Source organism: Protopterus annectens, chromosome 11.part0 (genome assembly GCF_019279795.1).
Source record: "Protopterus annectens isolate FY-2018-M chromosome 11.part0, PAN1.0, whole genome shotgun sequence".
In the NCBI taxonomy this organism is placed as follows: domain Eukaryota; kingdom Metazoa; phylum Chordata; order Ceratodontiformes; family Protopteridae; genus Protopterus; species Protopterus annectens.
In genome coordinates this window covers 1,207,584,549-1,207,602,512 of record NC_056745.1, presented here as the reverse complement: position 1 = coordinate 1,207,602,512, position 17,964 = coordinate 1,207,584,549, and the positions used below count along the sequence as shown (strand labels likewise).

The 17,964-nt window shown below is 43.9% G+C and overlaps 1 protein-coding gene across 3 annotated transcripts in view; it reads left to right on the top strand.

The window, feature by feature from the left end:
* PPP6R2 (protein phosphatase 6 regulatory subunit 2) overlaps positions 1-17,964 on the top strand; it is a 4,227,669-nt gene that overhangs the window by 2,460,218 nt on the left and 1,749,487 nt on the right. For all 3 annotated transcript variants that reach the window (XM_044088566.1, XM_044088567.1, XM_044088565.1), the window contains exon 13: positions 2,014-2,129. In XM_044088566.1, coding sequence (XP_043944501.1) covers positions 2,014-2,129 — 116 coding nt within the window. The remainder of the gene's footprint in view (positions 1-2,013; positions 2,130-17,964) is intronic.

Genomic DNA, 17,964 nt, shown 5'->3' with positions numbered 1-17,964 from the left:
ACACTAAGGCAAAACAATACCTAGATTTACTGCTTAACTGTTTGATTTTGTTTAAATTGTTTAGAGAAATCTCTTATTTAATGTGATAACTTTTGTATAACAATAACATTTATATATCTTAGAAGTAATATGCTTGCTGTTAATTTCCTTTATAGCAAGAATGGCATTCATAAGTATCAAAATATCTGTGCTGGTCTACAAAACTTTTTAAGCATTATATATATGCCAGTTATTAACTATATTACAACTTAGTTAAATCATGAACTGTCTGTAGCAATTTACATAATATTACAATTTTATTGTCATACATCAATAATCTTAAGGTTTTCATTTCATTCATATGTGCTGGTCTACAAAACTTTTTAAGCATTATATATATGCCAGTTATTAACTATATTACAACTTAGTTAAATCATGAAGTATCTGTAGCAATTTACATAATATTACAATTTTATTGTTATACATCAGTAATCTTATAGTTTTCATTTCATTCATATTTTAATGGCATAAATGTTACTAAATTGATTTTGTCATTAGTAATATATAGTTTAAGACTATATTTCCAGGTAGTTCCCATGTATTCCCTAGTGTCACTGGCACATTTCACCGCTAGTCTACCTTGTATTTCATATAGCAAACATCAACTCATAATGCTTATGATATTGCAGGATTTACCTACAGTGTTGTAACTGTAAGGATGGAAAATATAACAAGCATAGTACACTTTAAACATGCTATAACATAGTCGTTTGGTACTTATTACTGTCAACCCTTTTCCTTACATGGAAAAAAAGTAATCTTATATGTGCACCGACCATTTTCTTTCTTTTTTCTCTTCTTCCTTCTATTCTCCATTTTCAATAAATATTATCATTACTATTATGGCTTCTTTGCATTAAGTGAGATTACTCAAAATCATATTATAGATAATATAGAACATTCGAAGAGAGAACACACCTGATCTAGAGACATAATCCCAACTCAGATGGTTCACACTATATATTTATAACATTGCAACCATAAATATACTAATGAATAAGCAATAACCAGCAGCTTTGTAGTATCTGTGTGTCTCTGACAAGTATTTACCTATAGAATATTAAAAAGAATAGATAGCAAGCTCTTCATTCGTAATTGACAAGTGTACATAACCTGGCATTTACTTTCATAGACTGAAATTAGCCCTGTTATTTATATGCATACCATGTGCCAACAGCAACATATTAGTAAATGCCATGCTATTCAATTCATATTTTACATGACATGTATAAATACTATAAAAGTGATTAATGTGAATGTAGCTGACAATGGCTTTAGCACTTGTGATGATGTATAATCAGTATTGTAAGTGAAAGTCCATTGTGTAATATAGTAGTATGTCTCTTTTAATCTAGGGTTCTATGCTGATAATCAGTTTAAACATACAAGACAATCTCGGAAAATAATTTTTTGAAGGTAATTAACTCAGCATCTATATTGAATGTCTGAGCTGCAGGCTTTTTGGTGTAAAACACTTTTCTTGGCATTCCACCAGGGTAGGATATATGTTCACAAGATCTGTGGCCTTGGAATTTACCCTTAAGAAGGGCATCAGTTCCCATGACTAATCTGGCACTTCCTATGGAATGGAAGCTGGAATTTTAGAACTCTCATACATTCTGCATATTATATGAATTCTTTGCAGCACACTGATTAGAACTTTTCATCCTTTCACCCATTTGTAATTTACCTTAGCATTTTATGCACAGTTGTTATCCATGCAAATTGTTTGTTTTTACTTGGAAAATATCAGACTATTCATTGACATAACTGATTTACGTCTGAGTTATAGATCTGAGACACCAAACTGACGTCTTAGTTAATGTTGTACTGTTTTTTGAATTTGTAATTGTTTTCATAGTTATAACAGCAAGTTCTGATCACTTTACTCTATTGCTACTAACTAGCACCTGTAGACATTTCTTGTTGACTTTTATTTCTGGGTTCATAACATTGCCAGCTTTGTATTTTTAGGGCAGAAGGTGGCATGCGAAGAGGAAACATGGGCCATCTCACCAGGATAGCCAATGCTGTGGTACAGAACATGGAAAAGGGTCCTGTCCAAGCACAAATAGAAGAGCTTATAAAAGGTATGTACTGAAGATTGTTGCAGTTCTACTGTATTTTAGATGCTTTTCATATACTAGTAAGTAAAGAAAAGCCATTAACATAGTTTTTTCCAGGTATTTCAGCACTGACAAAATTAGATGTTAATATAATTGTTTATATTTAAAGAAATTAAAAGTGAGCTGGTTTACCTCAGGACTTTTAAACTAAATTAGTATAAATAGTCTTTGTTTAACCCACTTCTGAGACATTTGCAGTGTGTTGACAAGTTAGTAGATGTGGTCTTTTCAGAAACTGTACTTTGTATTGTTCCCACAGCTGCCTCAAACAGCTGAAAAACTCATGCTAATCCCTTTGACTCCAAGATCAAACTCTTTCCAGCCTGTTGCAGTCTCGAGAGATGCCTCTGTCCTCTGTTCAGTTAGTCCTTTCAGATAACTCAGAGTTGCTGCCCACCCAAAAATTGATGTCGTCAATTTTCATTCTATCCTCAACTGATGGGTTTGAATCCGATCTCTCGGATCCAACTCAGCCGTTGCTAAAGCTCGTGACAACCAAAAACTCTCGGAACTTCTCCCTTACCCCTAATGCACCAACCCCAAGTACCTCAGATCTCATTTGCCTCTTTCAACGAAAGTCGTGGTTTGCCACTTACTCTCAAGCATTTCTAAGATAAGTTAAATATTGCTATTTCTTCATAAAAATGTTTCGCTTATTAGCAGTTAGTCTTTTCCTTACCCTTAAACTATTTATCTTTGTACTTTACATACTTCTGGAATATTGTTGTTAGTATTTTCTTCCCTTGACTTTCCTACATTAATTGTAGGTTTTATCTACCATTGTTGGTAATTCCTTTTTTCCTTTCTCTTCAGAGTCTATCCTTTCTTTGGTTAAAAAAAAAAAAGGTTTTAATCTCTTAGTTACAGAGTTTCTCTTTCTGTTATGTTATTCTGTCTTTTCTAGTATTGTTTTGAAGTATGGAGGAAAAGGGCCTGTTGGCTTTAAGAAGTGTACAAACTGTGGGCATAGGCTTTCATTATCAGATGCTCACACATTATGTGTATATTTTTTAGGGCCTCTTCATTTGCATGAGGACTGATCAATATGTCATGGGTTCAACCCAAAGGCTCTGGTCGAGCGCAAAAACAAATTAAATTTGAAAGGACTCTAATCCTCTTCTTCGGAGAGACTGTATCTGTAGATAAGTCTCCCAAATTAAAAGCAAAACAGCCTAAATCGGGGTCTTCGAAGCCTTCCTCTTCATCCTTGGCACGGAGTCTTCTACAGAAAGGTCAAAAAGATGTCCGACTTCATCATCAGATCCAAAGAAGCCAAAATTCTCTGACCTGATGTCCTTGGATCAGAATAGACTAAAACCGTCTGATCAGATGTCTTTGGGTCCTAAGAAGCAAAAACTGTCTGATTCGACTACCTTGGATCCAGAACAATCCTCATTGGATCCGACTGTAACTAGTCCTTCTACCCTTGTTGTATTGCCAAGGACCAGGTATTCACCTTCAGTGGATCCAGCACCCTTTAGGGTATTTTCCCCTTTTTTTGGATGGATGTAGGCCCCCTTCCATATTGTCTGCCTGTTCTTCCAAGAGTCTTACAGAAGAAGATGTGGAAAGACTGGTGAGGAAGTTTCTCTAGGCGCAGGGTCAGATGGGTGTCCCTTTGGCTCCTACCCCTTTGGGTCATGAGATCCACTCCACTTTTACACCCCCTGTACCAGTTCCTCCTCTGACTCATTCAGCAGTCTCATAGTCTCTGGATCCTAGCCATTTTGATCCGTCTTGCTCAGATTATCTTATCCTCAGATCCGGAGTTTTCTATGAGTGCTCCGATCCTGTCGGATCTGGAGACCTCTCAGAGCTGAAGCCTTCCTGTCATATCCGAGGTGTTGTAGTCGACTCCAAAGCTTTCATAACTGTTTCTGCACCTTGGAGCCTCAGCATTGGATACCTCAGCTGACCTTCCACTTCGGGGATTTTGCCCTCAGGGCAGGGCAGTGGTCCAGCAGCTTGATTTTTCGGATCTGAAGACTTCCCTTTCTGTGGGGTCATCTGTCTTTGAGGCTGTGAAGAGAGTTTTCTCTGCCTCGGCAGTACAGATGGATCCCAACTCCCTTGGGGCATAAATCTTTAATCTTGATGTCTCTGCATTCAGAGCCTCACCACGTCTTTTCAAAGGGGCAACCAGTACCATGACCCTAGGCTTCCCCTCAGGGAATCTTATCTCTTCTTCTGATACCTCTGCAGAAAATCCCACTGAGGAGGTCCCTAAGAAGAAGACGTGCAGGAGGAAACACTTGGACACACTAGAGGAGTCTATCACAGAAGATATAGATTTTGATGTAGATGAAGGGTATTTAAGCAGAGTTGTGGCTGGATGCCCAGCAGCCCTTCATCCGAGGAGTCTATATTACTGGAGGCCTTCACTACTGGCCTGTCTACCTTCTGGGTGAATGCCACCTGCTGATGAATTCTTTGAGTTGATCTCCTGGCGGGCATGCCACCACTGAACCTATATCTCGGAGACCAGGTAAGATTATGGCACCACCTGTAGACAAGCAGTTTTGGGGGAAAAGGGTGCCTGTTGATGCCATGGTCGTAGTGGCGGGCACTAAAAAGGAGCTTGCCGAGGAGCGTTCCATTGTTCATCCCCCCAACAGGGAGTTTCGGGTGATGGACATGTTCGTGAAGCATGTCTATGCTTCGGTGACCTTCACTTTAAGATCTTTGATCAAGGAGCTGTTAAATACCCCCTCAGGATTTATTTCTGAAGACGTTCAGTCATCTACAGCTTCTCAGCTGGCTATGCTACAATCCATTTCCATTTCTTCTATAAAGCTGGTTTCACATGTAGCTGAAGGAACCTCAAGGGCACCAGTATTTCCATTAGGGGGCATGCCTGGATGCGCTTATGTGATTTTGCAGAGCCCTTTAAGTCTTCATTTGTTAGTGCTCTCTTTGACGAAACGTCTTAGTTTAGCCCCAATATGAAGGAAACACTGTCCAGGTATGAGAAGGATGGAAAGATCCTGTTTGGCATGGTCGTACTTTTTTTGACCCCTCAAAGATCCTTTTCTAGGAATCAACGAGGTGGTAGAAAGATGTGGTTCAAGAAATCTCTGGGTCCTTTCCAGGACACACATGGAGGAAGTTCCCCCACAGGCAGAGGAGGAAACTCTAATGGACGACAATGCCCTTGTGGCAGTGGTGACTTGCATAACCAGGGATCCAGAGAATCTTTCTCGGACATACCATACCAGTGCTCCTAAAAGTAGACCCGATTGCCCTCCTCTGGAGGCAGTCAGAGGTCATTTATCTCTGCACCAGAAAGCAAGGCTAGACTTAACAAAAGATACGTGAGTGCAGAGAATTATTTCCAGAGGTTATATAATTCCATTTTCCCTTCCTCTTCTAAATTAGAGAAATTTCCCCTGATGTTCTATCCAGTCAGAGGGAACAAGCAGCAATTCAAATTCAAAACCTGCTAGAAAAAAAATCATCTAAGAGGTCCCACCAGACCAGACAGAATCCTGAACTTACTCAAGGTTCTTTTTAGTACCAAAGAAAACAGGGGTCTGGAGACCAGTTTTGGATCTCAGTGATTTAAACAAGTCTGTTCGATGAACCAAGTTTCAGATGGTCACGATTCAGTCCCAGTTTCCCATTCCTGGGCAAGGATGACTGGATGTGCTCGATAGTCCTTCAGGATGTGTACTGTCATATAAAGATGAACAGCCATTACCTATTCAGAGATCTGCCCTTTGGTCTTACCACAGACCCTAGGGTGTTTACCAAGTGCATGGCAGTTGTAGCAGCTCACTTGTGACTGCAAGGATTCCGGGTATTTCCATGTTTAGATGACTGTCTCATTACCACTCTGACCTTGCATTGTTTGTTAAGGGCAAGAGACCAGGTTCTCCAGGCTTGCTGTCTTCTGGGGATAACCATAAACTATGAAAAATCCCAACTGGAACCAAGTCAGACTCTAGAATTTATATGAGCAATTCTCAACACAAAGTCGACCATAGCCTTCAGGAGTTCAGACCATAATATCACAGGTCTGGAAGATAGTCTTCTGTACCAAGATTTCAGTCTGTGTAGTCCTTCAGGCTCTAGAGTCAGTGGCATCAGCTGTAACCCTAGTACCTTTAGCCAGATTTTGTATGAGGATCCTCCAATAGATGTTAGCAGCGCAGTGGTCGATTGTTTCCCAACCCAACTCAGATACGAATCACTAAGACATGCAGGAGAGATCTCGGGTGGTGGATTCAGTCAGATCACATTTTACAAGGCCGTCCGTTCATTCCCCCTCAGGCCAAGGCCATAGTGACCATGGAAACTTTCCAGCTGGATTGGAGGGTTCATTTTCTGAGAAGAACAGTCCAAGGCACTTGGTCCCCTAAAGAGGTCAACTTGCTATCAGTGTGCTGGAGATGAGAGTAGTGGTTTTAGCATTGCAAGCTTTCCAGGATACTCTCCCTTTGGGGACAGTTACAATTCAAACGGACCACATGTTAGTAGTTTGGTACATCATCAAACAGGGAGGAACCAGATCTTATCCCTTATGTCAAGAACCTCTCAGAGTGTGGCAATGAGTAATCTCATCCAACTGCTTTCTCATAGCATCAAACATTCTGGGGAGATCCAGTGTTATCGCAGACAAACTGAGTAGGTACATTCTTCTACCTCACGAATGGTTCCTCAACAACAGTGTCATGGAATTGAATTTCCATCATTGGGAATGAGGAAAACATGCTAGCCAAGGAGTACATCACATCTCAGTTTTTAATTTTGGATGAGCACTTTCTTAATGAAGTATTAACTTCTTCAGATAAAGCACAATACATAAACAGTTCTTTAGATAAGGATGTAATGGTCATTTTTATTGTTTGGAAAGATGAAAGAGAAAAATACCTGCCTTTTTGGACTACCTCAACACAGCAATTGAATTCCTAAGATTTACACACGAAACAGGACACAATGAAATAGCCTACTAATAACAAAGGATTTTTAACAGAAACAGATGTACTAATAACAAAGGATTTTTAACAGAAGCATATGTATCACAAATATATTGATAAACCAATCTCTTGTAATGCCTTCCTTCGTTTCTTGAGTTCACATCCAAAAGTGCAAAAGAAAGCCATGGTAAAATGTGAGGGCTGCACGGATGACTATAAAGGAGGACATCTTTCTAGATGAATGTATCTTACTGAAAGAAATGTTTAAAAATCATGGCTACCCTTATTTATCAGTGAGTTAATGTATGAAGTTATAAAACGTTAAAGAAAATACTTTGTCCCAATTTTGGATCAAAGGTCTGAAATAACAGTATCAGAACTGAACACCATACCCATCTCTAAAAATACAAATTCAATGAAACAACTCGAGAACAGTGTCAAAAATGGCTTTATTGCCATCTGCACAGTCAATAGCAACTTTATTAAATGGATTTTGAACCAAAAATGGCTGTTGGTATCTAAAGAAAGAGGGATTACTGAATAACTAGAGCAAAACCTATTGTTATATACAGAAAAGGAAGTAATATGAAGAACATATTAGAAGCAATAAACAACAGAAAAGTCCCCCTGAAAAACTGTCAACATGAACAAATGCAGACATTGTCCTTTCTGTAAATATATTCAAATTGGAACATCTTTCAAAATCAAGTCACAAACTATCAAAATAAAAGGAAACTACAATTGTGAAACCAGGGATGTAGTCTCCTTGGCCCTTTGCCATTTTTCTCCTCGGTTTTACATAGGGAAGACTGAATGTAAACTAAAAGAGAGCATGTATGAAAATAACTTATGACATCTGAAAGATTAGAGAAACAAATGCAGTTTACAAACATGTTAAAAATAACCCAGGACACAAATTCAGGTTGACTATTATAGAAAAAGTCAGCCCTAACATGAGAGGAGGTCCTTGATCACTTAACCTGGAAAAGCAAGAACTGTACTGGCAGCTTAAATTCAATGGTAGTGCATTTACAGGACTGAATGATTATATTTCTGTAGCCCCAGTACTTAAACTAAAAGCTCTGATGAAATAAAGTTTAAAGGTTCTGGGTCTTTTAGGAAATTAAGTTACTTATTTTTCAATGGAAATTGTTGAAAGTTAAAAGGTAATTCAACATCAGCATTTCTCATAGATACTTTGAAATTTAGTTGGACGCAACATGTACAACTATCACCCCACTATTGCTTGGAATAGGCTCCCATTAGAAATAGGACCCTTACACATCCTAAACAATTTAAGACACCCACTAAAGAGCACTTTAAAAGTCACTGGTTCTGCCACTGCACTCTCCCTCCTTAAACATCTTCTACTTCTCATACCTTAATCTACTTTCTGCCCTTAACTCACTCTTCTCACTAGCTCTCTCTAATCTTCCTTGACTACTCTTTCTACTGTCTTCTAAAATCTGTTAAGCAAATCGCCTCAGAGAAACATTCTATTGTAATTGTCATACCTTCATGCAACTATGTTATGATAAAACTGGGTTTTTGTAACCATTTACCCCAAAAACTATGTTCATCTTAATGCTAATTTATAATGAAAATTGTTTAATATGTTGGAGGTTTTCTGCCCGGGCCTCTGCTGAAAAAGGGCTCTTCAGCTCAGTCAGACAATCCCGGTCAACAAATGTAAAATAAATAAACAATAATACTTGTAAAATAATTTTATTCATTTACTTCTAATTTTTAATTTATTTGCTACAAATTTTTTCACGTATTTTAGTTTATTTATTGATCTGAAGTTGTTGTCTTCATTTGGTCTTCAACCTGTGGGTTACCGGATCCAGCACAGACCTGACTCGGCCGCATATCCAGCATCTGATCCGAGCTCCAAGCTCCTCCCCTGCCCATAATGCCCCTGTCTTCTTCCTCCCTTCAGATCTTGTTTGCCAGACTTCATGTCCGCATCATGATCCGTACTCTAGACTACAGTTTTAGGGTAAGTGACTTTTACCATTTTTGACACACTTTTCTTAAACCTTTCCTTTTTCGCACTCTCTGCATCGGTTTAAAAAAAAAAAAAACCCTCTTTTCCTCTAACCTCGTGTGTGTGTGTGTGTGTGTGTGTGTGTGTGTGTGTGTGTGTGTGTGTGTGTGTTGGGCCTTTTGGTTGGGAGCATGGCTGAAACCCCCAAACCAGGCTTCTGAAAATGCACAGAGTTTGGCCACAAGCTCTCTCCAGCTGATTGCCACATTCTGTCCATTGAATGTCTTGGAGTTGCCCACTTAAAGACCTCCTGTTTCATCTGTGCCGAGTTTAATCCCTGGGCATTGATGGACATGAGGAATACGTTAATTTTGAAGGGCTGCCTTCTCCCTCCTACCACGGGGGCCCATGCCTCTTCTGCCCTGGCTTCTGCTTCCATCTCCAACCCGGCCTCTGGGACTCAGCCTCCTGCCAAGAGGTCCAGGGATGGAAGCAAATCTTACAAGTCCAAGGACAGGGCCAGGAAGCAATCCCTGGCTCGGTCGTCCTCAGAGGGCCCTCCAGCTAAAGTAAGGTCGGCTCTGTTCCTCTCGGTTCTCTCCAGAGCAGGAGGAGCTTTGGACCCGGTCACCGGCACAGGCTTCCCCTCACCGCCTCTCTAGGCTGGTGTCAGTGGCGTCCTCTTCCTGCTCCGTCTGCAGTCTCTCAGAAGGGGAGATGGATAGGATGATGTGGAAGTTTATCCACACTCAGATACAGATGGGAGTCTTGCCTGCTCCCTTTCCCCCCAGAGCGGTGGGCATGCAGTCTGCTTTCATCCCCATTGCTCCTTCTCTGATCCGACCTCTGGTTTCAGAGCCCTTAGATCCAAGGACACTCAGCATCAGGGGGTAGCTCCGACGGTATCTTGTAACTTGACACCGGCCATGGCCTTGAGCAGGTCAGATCCGACTAGCTCGGATCCGTCCGGCTCTTGGAGCCGTAGCCTCGACACCAGATCTGAAGGGATGGTGTCGGTTCCGAGGTTTTTGTAGCAGAGTCTTCCACTTGGAATCTTGGCACCTGGAAGCTCGGCTTTGGCTACCCCATTGGGTCAGAGGGTTATGGCTTCTTCTATTGTCCCTTCCTCTTCGACATGGTGGAGAGTGTCTTCTCGCTCCTGTCAAGACCCCTGATAATCTTGTCCACCCCAGCTGCCTCTGTGTCTGATGCAGTCCCGGCCATCCTGCCACTTCTTTGACCCAGGGTACTCCCACTTGGAAGCAGGGAGACATTGGCGAGTCCTTCCCAGAAACCCCCTCTGAAGGAGATTACTCATAAACGTACATGCAAAAAGAGGCATTTGGACTCCCCACCAGAGTCTCTCATGGAACAAGCTGATTTGGAGGAAGGGGAAGGTTCCCCCCAGTCACCCCACAAGGATGTCTCCTTTGGAAACATCATGTAAATCCTTCACCAGTGTATGGAGTGGTCTGGCCAAAAACCTAACCCGGATGAATTGGTGTTCCTGGAGGCATTTGGAGCAGGACCCTCTATTTCCTGGGTGTCCCCTCCCGTGGATCTAATTACATCTCTGGCATGGAAGGAACTGGACATGGTGGAGCCCATTCCCAAATGCCCCAAAAAAATTTTGAGTGCCCCTATGGATAGGACCCATTGGACCAAGGGATCCCCAGTTGATGCCATGGCAGTGGCAGCTGCCACTAAGAAGGAGCTTGCTCAGGTGAGCTCTACGGTTTATCCTCCTGACTGAGAGTCTAGGACGATGGACCATTTTGGGAAACAGGTATATGCTTCATCGACTTTTTCTGTGCGTGTGCTGAATTATTTTGCACACGTGATTAGGCTGCAGTGAGACCTAGTCAAGGAAACCACTGAATCTACCCCTGAGTCCATGTCGGTGGAGGACAAGAAAGTGTTCTCCTTTCGAATGGCTACCCTGACATCTATCGCTAACACCTCTATGCATCTCCTCTCCCATGCAACTGAGGGCACTGCTAGAGCTGTTGATACAGGCGTTGCCGTCTGGTGTCATGCCTGGTTCCAGCTCTGTGTCTTTTCGGAACCCTGTAAGGCGTCTTTTATGAATGCCCCATACTACGGTTCCACCCTTTTTGGGAAGTCGGTACGTGACACCTTAGTTCAGAGTGAGAAGGATGGGAAGACTGTCTGCCATCGGATCTGCTTTTCAGCCCCTCAACGAACCTTCTCTATGAATCAGTGAGGGGCCAAGAAGATGTGGTTCTGGAAATCTCAGAGCTATTCCCAGGATACTCAGGAAACACCTTCTACCAGAGGCAGAGGGGGATTTGATAGATGCTGCCCTAGAGGCAGAGGGAGTCTGAGTTATTGGGGGTCTCGAGACCCTTTCTCAGAGAGACCCGCACAGAAACCCTGAAGGGTTGCCCAGCTGCTCATCTCTGGAGGCAGTCGGGGACCACCTCTCGCTACACCCAGTGGCCTGGGAGTCCGTCACAGAAGATCGCTGGGTGTTGCAAGTTATATCCAGTGGCTATTCAGTCCCCTTTATCAAGCCACCTCCACCACCTAGACACCTTCTGGGTGTTCCACCCATGCAAAGGGATGATACAGCACTGGAAATTGCAAAGCTGCTAGAAAAGCATCCCCCAAACCGTCACCCCAGTCCAGTCCAGATTAGGCATTTATTCCATGTTCTTTTTGATGCCAAAGAAGATGGGGAACTTAAGACCCATTCTGGATCTCTCCATCTTGAACCTGTCAGTGACCAAGACGAAACTCCGGATGGTTACCCTACAATCTGTCCTGTCCTTCCTGCAGGAGAGTGTTTGGATGTGCTTGATTGACCTTCAAGATGCGTACTACCACATCAAAATGGACAGATGCTCTCAGAGGTTGCTACGCTTCTGGCTGGGAGCCAGTCATTACCAGTTCAGAGTGCTCCCCTTTGGTCTCACCACAGGCCCCAGGGTGTTCACCAAAGTTATGGCAGTGGTAGCGACTCACCTGAGACTCCAGGGTATACAGTTCTTTCCCCTACCTGGATGATTGGCTCCTTGCTGCCCTTTCCAGGCATCAGCTATGCCAAGCGAGGGATTCCTTTCTTCTCTTAGCCCAGCGGTTGGGCATTAGCATCAATCTCAGCAAGTCATCAGTGGCCCCGGTTCAAGTGTTAGATTTCATTGGGGCTCGATTGGACATGATTCAAACCAAAGTCTTTCTTTCCTCGGAGAGTGCTCACCCACCCTCCGCCCTCAACCCTTCACCTATATTCAGCCTTAAACCCATCTCAACATCCTATATAAAAAAATTACTCTCCAAATTAAAACCTTGCTCCAGTGCCCCTGACAGTATCCCATCCTCCTTCCTAAAAATAGCCGCAGATGGTATCGCTCTTCCCATTAGCATCCTGATCACTAGATCCATGCTAGAATCTTATGTTCCCAAACTGTGGTGCACTGCCTTCATTCTACCTCTCCATAAAGGAGGCAAAAACAATAACATAGGTTCATAGGTTGGTACTGGGCTATCTGCCCGAAGGCATGTATTAGCCCAGCCACGTTGTGCTGTATTCACCGCCCCTTTAGTAGTTCCCTAGACCCTTGTACTAGCAGCTAGTACCCTTGGCCCCTATCTAGTAGTGCTGTTGGTGTGATCCCCGGTGTGAACTTTCTGTTACCCATCCACTCATCAAGGTTCCTCTTGAAGAGTGATAGTGAGGGGCTCTGTCTTATGTAGATTGGGACCCTGTTCCATAGTAAGGGAAGTCTCTGCGAAGGGAATCTATCCCTCCAGCATGTTCTATTCATTGTTGTGTTGAGGTTTATATCCCTAGAGCGTGTAGCTCGAGTAGATTTGGTTTTGCTAAGATGGAGCATGTTCAACAGTTCTGGGTTGGACATGGCTCTGTACGTTAGACAGAGATCGCCTCTGAGAAAGCGGTATGCAACAGAGAACAGTCTTAGCTTTTTCAATCGTGCTGAATAGGGCAACTGTTTGAGGCCAGTAATCCTCTTGGTTAGGTATCTTTGTGGTCTCTCCAGCTGCTGGAGATGTCTAACCAGGTACATTCCAATTGGTGCATTGTACTCAATAATGGGTCTGATGAGGGAAGAGTAGAGGGGCACCATTACATCCTTAGATCTTGATGCGAACCCTTTCGTGATCAGATGGGTCACATGGTTATCAAAGGAAAGCTGACTATCTACTTGGGTCCCTAGATCCCTTATTTCTTTTTCAGATTTCAGGGGATTACCTCCTATGTTGTAGTTTGTGGGTACTCTGTTTTTCCAAAGGGGATTACTACGCATTTTTTTGCATTTAGCTTGAGACCATGACTTTGACACCATGCATCAGTCTCATTTAGGCCCTTCTGGCCAATCTCCAACTTCCGCCCCATAGCCATCCTCTCCCCAATTTCCAAACTCCTAGAAAAATGCATTCACATTCAGCTCATGCCATTCTTAGCCAATCACCAACTAATCACTCCAACCCAGCACGGCTTCCGTCCAGGCCATAGTACAACCACTGCACTTCTCTTCTTCCTAGAGACAATAAATCTTGCCTGGGACCCTGGAAAAATAGTTTCTACTGTTCTTCTAGAGCTGTCCAAGGCATTCAATACCATCTCCCACACCCATTTCCTAAACCATCTCTCCGACATTAATCTCTCCCAGAATACCTTATCCTGGTTCTCTAGCTACCTCTCCAATAGATCTCAAGCCGTAAAATAGGGGACAGGCACCTCAACCTTCCTTCCCACCCCCACTGGCATTCCCTAGGGATCCATACTTGGTCCAATGCTGTTTAACAACTTTATTAACGATTTCCACAAAGCCATACCAGATACCAAAATTGTACAATATGCAGACGATTCCACATTAATCTGCAGTGCCACCAACCTCCCAGAGCTTCAGACACTGACCAAGCTGCTTTCTCCACCACTGAAAATTGGATGCTTCAGAATGACCTCTCACTAAATGCCAGTAAATCCAAAATACTATTATTCTGTCCCTCAAAAGCTTCCCCTCTTATAAAAACTCATTCCAAATCATTAGCCAAAACAACTCCACTATAGAGGTTGTTCCCTTTGCCAAACTACTTGGGGTCACTATTGATGAACACCTGAAATTCGATACTTAAATCCAGCAAAACATTAAGAAAACTCATATAAAACTTGGTATGCTATACAGGAACATCCAATTTCTCTCTCCTTCCCCCAGACAAACGCTTGCCACTACCTATCTACTCTCCTCACTAATGTATGGCACTCCTCTATTAACTAACTTATCTGCCGCACTCACTTCAAAATTGGAAGTCTGTTTAATAAGATTTCTAAATTTGTCACCAAAGCCAAATACTCCTCTCATCACTGTATTACCCCTAATTTGTTACACTGGCTTGAACTCTCCAAGCATCTAGACTATCTTCAGATTACCACAGCCCACAAACTAATCTTTCAACCCTCTAAGTGCCCTTCTCTATGCAACATCCTTCTCCTCTACACCCCTCAGAGAACTTTCAGATCTACTCACCAAAACCTAATCTGTGTCCGAAAACCCAATCATCCTGCTGATCAACTCCTGCTATCCTTTTCCGTAGCAAAAAATGGAATTCTCTTCCTTCCTCTCTAAGGACCTGTGCAAACTTTGAAAACTTTAAACCTCAGTTACATTCCTCCCTTTACTCTAACAGAAAATGCAACTGCATTCTCCCCACCTAGTCCTATAATTCTCTCTCCACCTCTAAACCCCTCTCCAGCTAAGATTACTAGCCTATCTAGCTATAATCTATAGGCTACCACACATATGTACATCTTGTAAATATCAAATTTGTACCATATACCTAAGAATTTACACCTGCTCTCTAACATGAAATGTAACTGTAAATTGTTCATTAATAATATTGTGTCTGTATCTAAAGGTAACGTACCTAAGAAATTTCACCTGCTTTCTAGCATGACACACAATTGTAAATTATTGTTCTTTTCTATATTGTATCTGTATCTGTATCTAAACTTTGTAACATGGAGCTTTTCTTCCCGGGCCTCCACTGAAAATGGGCTCCCTGAGCCCAGTGGACAATCCCCAGTCATCAAATTGGAAATAAATAAATAAATAAATAATGCAGTCTCTGAAGCTACATGTCGTTTGTATTCTTCAAGCTCAGTCACCGACAGCGGAAATGGTATTAAGGGTGTTGAGGTCCATGGCGGCCACGATCAATCTTTTACCCATGGCACATTTTCACACGCGGGACAAAATCAAAGGACAAAGACAAGGATAAGAGAGACAAGGATAAAAGAGGGGAAAGGCACTGCAAACGGTCTCCAGAGTGGGAGCCATTTCCCAGTCCACGTACTAAAGTTGTTAGGACCACCTCTTCTCGGCTCCACTCCCCGAGGTTCTCCCCGGAGCCGACTGAGCCCTCAGACCAGAGGCCTTCTTCGAGGTCATCTCACAGACCAGCCAGATTAGAGTCGGTCGCCTCCTCGTGGTCGACTCGGAGTCTGTCGGAGCTTGACATGGACAGGATGATGCAGAGGTTCATTTGGACCCAAATCCAAATGGGAGACTTGCCAGGCCCCTCTCCGGCCAGAGAGGGGACCTCTATGCCCTTCTTCCATCCAGTCTCTCCTTCCCTGATCCAACCTGCAGTTTCGGGGTTTGAGGATCCTCGGAGCTGGGGGTTTGGCGCCGATGGTTCCTCCAACCTCAACACCGGCGATTACCTTGAGTTCCTCGGAACAGACTTGTTCAGATCCGGGCAACTCTCGGGGCTGAGAACGGGGAGCCGCATCCGAGGGAATGGAGGTGTCTTCGCTCCGACTTTGGCAGATCCGAGCTGTTCCTTTAGAGTCTTGGCTACCTTGGCCCCGATCCTCACGACGGAGCCGGGGAGAGCTTCTTCCTTGTTGGTTGCTAAGGAGGTATGCTCTCCGTCGGCCTTCGACGTGGTGGAGAGGGTTCTCTCCCAAGGATTGAGACCCCAGCCCATTGCCTTGGACTCCGCCCAGGCTTCCGTGGATTTGCTCACAATTCCCATCAGCTTGTCCCAGGGACAGCCCATGCTAGAGAACCCGCAGGTGGATCCTGTCGTGGAACCCTCCGTGACTTACGAGCACTCTTCAGAGAGTCCCACTGAGGAGGCTCCCCGTAACCACCCGTGTAAGAGGAGGCACATGGACTCCCCCAAGTCCCTCACAGAAGATACTGACTTGGATGAAGGTGAGGGTTCCCCCAGATCACCTCCTGAGGATGTCTCCTTTGGAGACATCATGGAAATCCTCCGGCAGAAGGGAGGTTGGTCAGACCCAAAACCCTCTATGGAGGAGTCAGTATTCCTGGAGGCCTTTGGCACTGGCCCATCTACATCTTTGGTGTCCCCTCCTGCATATCCATTAGTGGATCTCATTACCACGCGGGCATGGAAGGAGCCTGACACCATAGAGCCAATACCCAAACACCCGGACCGGATCCTTTCTCCTCCCACAGACAGGCCTGGTACAAGGGATCCCCGGTGGATGCTATGGTGGTTGCAGCTGCCACCAAGAGAGAACTGGCACAGGAAAGTTCTTCTGTCCACCCTTCGGACAAGGAGTCTAGGACAGTGGATTGATTTGGGAAGCGAGTCTTTCCTTCAGCTACCTTTTCTATACAAGCATTGAATTATTTGACACACGTCATTCGACTCCAGCGAGACCTTGCTGTGTCGCCCCAGAGTCTTTGTCGCCAGAGGACAAGCGCTGTTCTTGGCAAAAATGTCGACTCTGAAATCTGTTTCGAACACGTCCCTGCGTCTTCTTTCCCATGCTACGGAAGGAGCTGCTAGAGCGGCTGGGACCGGCGTAGCTATGAGGCAGCACGCTTGGCTCAGACCTTGTCAATTCGCGGACCCCTTTAAGGCGTCATTCACAAATGTTCCCTTTGACAGTTCCTCCCTGTTCGGGAAGACAGTTTGTGACACCCTGGTCCAGAGTGAGAAGGATAAGAAGACTCTGTCTGCCGTTGGAGTCCACTTCTCTAGCCCTCAAAGATCTTTTTCTAGGAATCAGAGAGGGCAAAAGAAGATGTGGATGTTCATCGTGTTTCACTGTTGCAGTCATGACTGTAGGGTTCTCCCCTGCCGGCAGGCAGCCCTCAGTCGGCCAGAATTCCAAAGTCTGGGTCCGTCGTCGGCTGTTCAGTCATGCTCCCTGACGTCAGAGCGCCAGGAGTACAAAGCTGACAGCCGACGCCATCTTCTCCAGTCTTTCTTGCCGTGCGGTGATAGCAGTTAGCAAGTGCCGGTCGGCTGACTCCTGACGATTTTTTTTGATATACTTCGGTCCGAAGATTTTCTTTTCCACTCAAAGCTAAGTACCCCGTTGGGGAAACTTTTTTCTTGCTCCACCCCGATGTCAGAAAAAGTTAATAATTGTATTTCATGTGGGAAGCAAATACCTCATAAGGATTTTCATTCTTACTGTATTCCTTGCTTAGGCCCTGACCACGACGTAGCTAGTTGTCAGTTTTGTGCTAGATTCAATCAACGTACAATTAAGCGAAGGTACGATTTTGCTTTTCATTACTTCGGTAGGTGCTGTAACTACAAAATGTCGTCGGATACGGTTCCAGCTACCAGAGTTCACAAACGTCGCAAGGATAAAGACAGGCCTCCGAGGTCCAAATCTGATGATAGCGCACAAGCAGAGCCAGCTTCAGGTTCGGCCGTCGTCAGTGAGGCGCTTTTGCAGCCCCTGTCGTCAGCCATTTCAGAACCGACGGCTGAAACGGACTCTCATGAGGAGCCAACCAGGCCTTTAAATATTTCTATTGCAGGACCTTCAGACAATGCTCCTTCGGATGGGTCCGGAGCCGCTGTGCAGGTACCGGCTTCCGAAGGGGTTTTCAGGTCTACTCAGCTTCTAATAAAGGCA